The 8,127-nt window shown below is 40.1% G+C and overlaps 1 protein-coding gene across 1 annotated transcript in view; it reads left to right on the forward strand.

The window, feature by feature from the left end:
- The window catches only part of PXDC1 (PX domain containing 1), a 32,649-nt gene extending 26,041 nt beyond the window's left edge, over window positions 1-6,608 (forward strand). The window contains exon 5 of the mRNA XM_077809134.1: window positions 4,954-6,608. Coding sequence (XP_077665260.1) covers window positions 4,954-5,071 — 118 coding nt within the window. The 3' untranslated portion in view covers window positions 5,072-6,608. The remainder of the gene's footprint in view (window positions 1-4,953) is intronic.
- Window positions 6,609-8,127: the final 1,519 nt, after the last annotated feature.

The following is an 8,127-nucleotide window of genomic DNA, read 5'->3' on the forward strand; positions in this document are numbered from 1 at the left end:
TTTATTACTCAGTGACTAAAATATACCTTCTTATTTGTTATTGCTCCCCCTTTGGGTCTGCATTGTAGGCACTTTGGGGATAAAGCTTTCAAATAGAGTTTGAGTCGATGAGTATGTTGACAGATTAATTTTTATGGAAATGCACTCCTGTAAAGTTCTGTCATGCCAACTGATTGATGTTTCACTTTAATAGCTTCAACTAGATGGAGGTAACAGTGTATTCAAGCATTTTAAATATTTGCAGTGAAAAACATTGAGCTACCCATTAGTCAAGCCAGTAAAAACCAAGGAAAACAAGGGAGGAAAAACGTCATGGATAAAATGGACAGAAGCTTGGTTTCCAAACTTAAAGTCTTTTCTAAACTGCATTTAGAATGTTATCTGTATCAGTTTGCTAAAGGGTTTAAAGGAAGTTGAGGGCCCCTGTTTTAATCAGTGGGAATTTTGCCATTGACTTTAATGTGGCCAGGATCTTGCTCCTTGTTTCAAACTTTGATCCTTGATAACATAGTTTGAACTGTAGCACATATAGGGCCATAATCCAATGGCTGGAAGTAGGCGTAAAAAGATCCAGTGTCTGGAAGCTGAAGTCATCAAAGCTGAAACTGGAAAGCAGACATACATTTTTAATAGTGAGGGTAATTAACCATTGGAACAGGTTACCAAGGGACATGATAGATTTTTCCATCACTTAGATTCTTTTAGAAAGACATCCAGTCTTGATTTAAAAATATGCTCTAGCCCAGCCAAAAGTTGTTAGGCTACAACAGGGGATCAGATGGTGTAATGCAGTGGCCTGTGGTATGCGTGAGGTCTGACTGGATGATCATAACAGGCCCTTCTGGCCTTAAAAACTGTGAAATATATAACAGATGCAGGGTTTTCAGACGAACTGTGGTGAAATAAATAAGCCAATGAAACAGGATGTCTTTACCCATTCATATTCTAAATTCAGAGGTAGCTTGTTTTCTCTTGCAGGGAACGGTTCAGAAGTTAATAACTGAAAATCTATATGTGTGCTGTTCTTAGGCTGAATTGAGGTCCTTCCTGCCGTTGTATTTTATAGCCAATCACTTGTGTAAGATGTGGTTTTATCAAAGGCTGAGTTAGTGAAGATTTCCTATATTGCAGATGTAAATGTAGGTTGATAATCTTCAGTAAAAGTATACATTTTTTTGGAGTGTTATGGAATCCATTTGCAGTCTGTGTACAGTTGAATTGACTGGATTGGTGCTTTCTGTCTGAAATAAGAGCTAATTCCTGTTTGGCTGACTAGTCTCACCTGAAATGAAAACTTGTAGATCCACATTTTTCTTCAGCAACTCTAAGATATTGTAAGCTAAATAGGGCTTGGCTAGCTTTGAACTTGGATAGAAAATTTGCACAGAATACCTACATGCTTCAGAAAGTGGTACTGGAGATTCAGTAGATGGCACTCTTTCCTATAAGTCTTTATTGAACCAGTGTCCAACATTCAGAGGCATTAGATCGTGAGTGGTGCTGTGTTTTGTAAGATCCATAAAATGGAAATCCTGATCATGCTTCATTAAAGATGTTGTAGCACTTTTGTAAGCAGGAGAGTTAGTGCTGGTGTTCTGGCCAAATGCCAGTTTGAGTAACTGTATTCTGCCCCTGTAATTTCCCCTGTAATTTTAGAGCCTGTTTTGTGCCCTGTGTGACCTTGGATGGCCTGGAAAGGATTCAGATTTAGAATTTCACTTAGCTGTATTCTTCACATCCTGTCCTGAAATGTGTTGTACTGTTGCAGTATGCTGTGAAACGACTGTGTTCCATCCCAGAGGTGGCAGAAATGATCCCCTTGTGTATAGTTTGTAATCTTTTGAGAGGAAAAAGTGCTAAATAGACATCTTCTACTCATCATAATTTAGTCGCTGGTTTTGCTTTAGTCACTGGTTTGCTGTACATGAGCCTTATCTTACAAGGGTTATTTGGACCCTTTCTGCCAGCAGCAGGTGGTGAAAACTGTGGAGTTGGCCATGCTGCTTTCCAGTAAAAATCCACTGTAATAGAAGATGTGCATTTTTAAGGACAACCCTACTGTAGTGTTATAAGCATGTAGAGCTCTGGATAGGAGATTTTTATGTAAGTGAATGCAAATAAGTTAAATAGAGAGCTGTGCTGAAATACTAATGTTGGGAATAGAACATTGCCAGAAATGTAAAATCCTACCATTTACTATCAGGAAAAGAAAATGCTATCACTGACCTTTAAGATCTACCCAGAGAGAGCAGAGGCACTATACAGATACTGATCTTATGCGGGCTGATACATGGGACCAGGCTCTCTTCTCCCACCAATTTTACACTAGTGTTACTTCATTGACTTCTGTGGAGTTATTCTTGGTTTACAATCATGTAGATTATGAGAGGAGAATCAGCTAATACTTTCTTCACCAGCAGCACACTGTCCCTGATTCTCCTCTCACTTACCCATGATTTACACTGGTGCAATCGTATTATAAGGAGAGAAATTACCCGTTTTGCATCAGTGTGTACAACGAGAGGAGAATTAGGCCCTTTGTGAGGACGTATCTTTTGAGGAACTAGGGAATAATTAGTGAGGACAGAAGAAGGAATCCGCATGTAATTAATAGTCTGAAGAACTATTGTTTCAGAAACTCTCACTTGGGAAAATGACTTGTTTGTAACGTCTCAGAAGCATGTTAAATATCCTACTGCAGTGCTGTCTGATGCAGTCTCCTTAACTGAGTTCAGCTTCACATGAAGATTTTAAAATATTGCAGAGTCTAGGGTATATGTCCCACTTTAAACAGAAGTGTCATCTGTTCTTCAGTAGAGATACTGATGGGGAAAGATAGAATCTTAACAGACCTGTCTCCTGCTTTTCTAGTTTTTTCACCCTGAACATAAGACCATGGAAAGTAGATAGAAGCCTGGTATCAGAATGCTATGGCGTGTTTAAAATATTCCTGCCAATGACTTGTGAGGCTTCTGAAACCAAAAGAAAGAGTTTGATGGAGAAATTGCACGTGGGGTTGGAAGCTTTTGACTGCCATTACTTTGCCCCAGCTCTTTTTGGTTCATCTCTGGAATAGCGTGCCCTAATGGCAATCTGTGGTAGAGTTGCTGGGATGACTGTAGTTATGTTACTCAGCTGCAGCAGTCTAATCAGTTCAGATGAATGTGATGACCCAGCTTTACACTGAACTATTTAAGGCTTCATCTGTTTGGTCTCTCTTCAGAGAATTCGATGATGTCTAACAAGATGTCGGAAAATATGAATATTGGCTAGGCAGGTTCCATAATGCAGCAGCATGAAGATGGTGCAGAAAATGTCAAAGGAAGAGAAACTGAGAATAGGATCATCTTTTATTCTGGTCCAGCTAAACTAGGTTTACTAAAACCTTGTGTGAGTAGGGGATGGCAGTCAGGCTGTAGGCATTAGAGAGGGATACACTGACTCATCAAGAAATTGCAGTCATTCTGTCATAGTTTAGTTCCTTATTCTGACTTGTTGCAAAAGCCAAATGCAAAGCATTGTATATAAAAGGAAAGGATTATATCTCCATTTTCAGACCAAAACAAAAGCAGATTCCATTCAGACTCTGTCCTCTGTGTTCTCAGAACAGAAGCATTTGAAATAGCTGCCAAAGGCTGTGAGAATGAAATGAGAGGATTTGGGCCTCAATTGCATGACTCATTTTTCTAGTGCTTGCTTGCTAGCTTCCTTCCTTCCTTCATCACCAGCATGTTTTAACCTAGAAGAGAGTGAGATGGTTCACTCACATATGAGAGTGTGGTTCAGTAGGATTAACTCTAGAGGTTCTTCTTAAGTGCTCCACTTGCAGTCATTAACATACCATAGTTTGAACTTCTCTTGGCTAGTAAAATTTAAGCAACTCCTCTCCTAGATCTTTGACATTGACTGATAGAACATTGACTTCCTGGGAACAGAGCCTTCCTGTGGTTGGCTGGCAGTAGGGGAGGCATGGAGAAAAGAATTCTTGAGAATGACTTGACTACTGTTTTTGACCTAGGCCAACTTTCATATGCCACACTAACAATGTATCACAAATACACAGTGTCATCAAGTACTATGATGACAACTGCCATAGGTGGCAACTATCATATTAGGGTGTTCATCCTTGTGGTAATAATTTTTAATAAACACTGTTAGCTAATGAGATGGATAACTTACTGCCTCCATATGGGTACCATGCTATATTATGAGGTTTGGTCTGGTTTTTCATTCAGGGCATGTTTTTAAGAAGATAACCATCTTATTTTACTGAAAACAACTGATCCTCCCTCCATTCATTTCCATGGTTTAGAAAGACACAGGCCTACCGTTAACTGGGGGGTGGGAGGTGGTGTGGGGGGGAATCTCTCTAGTCCTGTAACACTAAATGATTCTGAAACTGGCGGTAGATGCTGTACTACTTTGGTCAGTGTATCAAAGAAGCATGATTACAGTCTGTCAGCGGTTCACAGACTGTGATCTGTGAGACACCAGTAGTCCGTATGGGCCTTCCTTGGTGGAGCATTCTGAAAAACAAAGCGCTGCTTCATTAGGATGAAGCGCTGAGGTACTGGAAGAAGGGGCGGATTCCTGGGAGGATCATTCACTTACAAAGTAGTCTGCACAAAGATAAAGCTGCAATAAAGCATTAGAAATACTTCTACTGTTACTCAGGTCTGATGTGAACTAAGGCTAGTTGGTAATACTTACTCAAAACATTGCCCTGAAAGGTGGGCAAGCAACATTAGCTGGAGATAAAGCTCAAGAAAGCATTCTTGTTTGCGGTCTTGTTTCCACATGGTTCGCTAGCAAGTATCTTTCCTCATTGTTTCCTGGATTCAGTCTTCAGTTGTTTTACCTCTCTTTCCACAATTTATGTTCATTCTTTCCTTTGTCCTCCACTCCTTTGTCCCATGCTGTGTAAGTGATTTGACTTTTTTTTTTTAATTTTAGGTTTGAAAGTGTTAGTGAGTTTACTTCAGAGCTAGAAGACACTGATGATCCAGCAGCCTATGTCACCAACTTGACATATTACCACCTGGTCCCATTTGAGACGGATATTTTGGACTGAGGCTTTCCAGGGACCCAGTCAGCTAGCATCCAACTGATTTCTTTGCTCATAGACTCTGCTATCCCCTTGCTCTTCTATGAATAAAGCTGTGTGATTAAAAACAGCAGAGAAGTTGCTGCAGATATGCCATGAAACTGATTTTGCAGCTTAGCCCTTCATTGTGACTCAAGGAGATACCTTGCAAGGAAGTAACTGCTTCAACAAACTCCTTTTTCCCTGAAAGGAATGTAGCAAGATCTTTGGGCTACTTGGATCCAAGGAAATCATCTTGGCAAAGGCCATGGCAACCACTACACTGACAAAACCATAAGCGATCGTGCTGTCGTTTGGCACCGGTGGTCACTGGTATACAATGCAACTTGTACAAAAGACTACCCATATTAGCAGCTTCCTGTCTTAAAACGTCACCACAAAATATCCCCAGATGTACCGAGTACACTTCCACTCCGCCTTTATTAGAAGACCACCTCTGTTAAGCAATCAACATTTGTCAGTCCCTTTATGTGGTCACTTAAGACAGGCCCCATAGTTTGTTGTCTGTTCAGCTGTGAGATGACAGGTGCCTTACGTATAATGTTACAAATACCATAGAGTGCCTACAGGAAACCAATGCATAATCTGATTACTTTACCTCTGTTAATCCTTGGGTGTTGTTTAATCATCCGAGAGCTGACTTCTTTCCTTTCCTTTCCTGAAATAGGAGAGCAAACTGGCATGGCAATGGAAAGCTTATAATGCTGAGGTACCTTGAATTACATCAGAGTTCTGGAAAGCTGATAGGAAGGCTGAACTGCCTTGCTAAGAATGGTCAATGTATGCCAGGCACTTGGATCTGGTTTTTCTCTTGGACCAGGAAATCTGAGCAGTGCTTGCAGTTGTTTACACAAGATGGATAATTACCTTTGCGTATTACTTTCCAGAGAGTGGGGAGATTTAAGCCCTGTTGGGACTGAGAATTAAAGATAAACTGCAATGTATCTTACGAGGACAAGAAAAAAGAAACCACCGCAGCTCAGATAGTCTGCTTAACTCACTCCCATAGACCCAATGGGCCTGATTCTGATCTTGCCTACACTGGTTTCATACCAATGAAATTCTATTCACCTCAGTGGAGTTACTCCAGTGTCAGAGAGAGCAGAATCAGACCCCAAAGGCTCTTTACTACTGAGTAGTGCAACATTAACCTCTCTTAGAGCTCAATCTTGTAAATTGCTGAGCACCCTGCACTCCCAATATGAGCTCAACACCCTGCATGATCAGGCCCTGACCTTTCGTCAAGCATTTAGTGTAGTAATGGCCAGAATTAATTTAAAGAGATATGAACTGAGAAGAGTGCATTTTGAGCTGGTTATCTGCACAATGGCTTTGCCTTGGTCCTGAAGAACTTGGCACAGCTCCTCTCCGGTATACTCTTCAGTGCTCTGTGTATAATAACAGTAAACAGAATTTGCTAATGTACATAATAAATTATTGAGAATCCTAATTCCTTTACACAGTATGTTTTTAAAATATATATTTAATGAAATAAAATTACTCACCTTAAGTATGATAACTTCCATTTAAAGTGTTGACTTCCATTTATTTTTCATGGAGAGTAAGTCTCTGAGACCTGAGTCTCTGCTTTTTCCTCCAATAATTTTGGAAACAGGTTAAGTAATTGCTGCTTTTTCTGTGCTGCTTGTGTTCTCATGCTGCAGATATAATTAATACCCAAGTGAAAGCTACAGGGCTGGGTACTGATCTCACTTCTGTAAAAACATGGATTAACACCACTGCCTTCTGTGGAGCTGCTTGGGATTTATACAGGTGAAAATGAGATCAAATCTGGCATCTATAGTTTCTCGGGGTGGAGGAGTTCCTTAAACTGGAATGTAATAGGAAACTTCCTTTTTTCGTGTTCTTGAACTAGATTTATTTTCTTTGCCCACTAACTACAGTTCTTCAGTCTATGCTTTCAGCTGATTATTACTGGGTAGCCGCATTATCTAATGGAAGGGGCACTGGTGGACCGGGAATTGGGAGATCTGAGTCATGTTCCTTGCTCTGTTACTAACCTGCTATGGGACCTTGGGCAACTATACTTCACTGCCCTGTGCCTCAGTTTCCCCATTTGAAAATTCTGCCTGCTATCTCCATTTTACAAGTGCCTACGCCCCACTGACCGCCCCTAAGACATAAGTATTCTTGTAAATGTTATCCAGTGATACTTACGTACTTTTTGTAAAGTAATTTAAGATGTATGGATAAAAAGTTATATTAAAGCTATGTATTATTATCACTGAGTTTAAAAGCAAGTGACCTCTTTCATAATGAGGAAACAGGTCAAGCTGCAGACAGGAGAGAAGATGTTGTGGGTGGGTCGTTTTATTAAATCTGTGAGATTAAGGTTTAGTTCATAAACAGAAGTTGCACTGGTTTCAGATAACTGTTCTTTAAAACGATTTAAATTGGTGCAAAAGGCTGTGTGACTACACTTTATGAAATAACCCCTTTAGTTAAATAGATGCAACTTTCTCATGTAGATGAGGCCTTAGTCCCTATACCAAACTTAAATTTGGAATAGGATAAAATATTAATCATGACTATGTCCACTTTTAAAATTCAAAATGGATCTAGGGCTAAGTAAAAATCAAGTAATAGTATGAGGTGTGTAGGAGTGTTCACCGCCACACAGTCAGATAATGTTAAGTGTGTACTCTATTAAACACACAAAACACTACATTAAAAGGATCTTATGAAGGTTCCAAAGTCAAGCCCTCAAAGTTTGCTGGTGCAGCCTTAATTCGTCCCCTGAGCATGTATGTGTTATAATTCAGTCTTTAATTACATGATCATACACTATTTTCCCACAGGACCCCTACCTCATTCAGGCTGCACTGGGCCTGCACTGGAGCTGAATCCGGGCTGTCTAGTAAAGGAGATTGTTTTCTGTAGGACTTTTGCTTTATTTGTTGCAGAAGTTGGAAGGTGTGTAGTGAATGAGGCAGGACACTGCAGGAAGAGAAAGGATGCACATAAAAGGTTGTTACAAGGAGGAGGGAGAAAAATTGTTCTTC

This window comes from Eretmochelys imbricata, chromosome 2 (assembly GCF_965152235.1).
Source record: "Eretmochelys imbricata isolate rEreImb1 chromosome 2, rEreImb1.hap1, whole genome shotgun sequence".
In the NCBI taxonomy this organism is placed as follows: domain Eukaryota; kingdom Metazoa; phylum Chordata; order Testudines; family Cheloniidae; genus Eretmochelys; species Eretmochelys imbricata.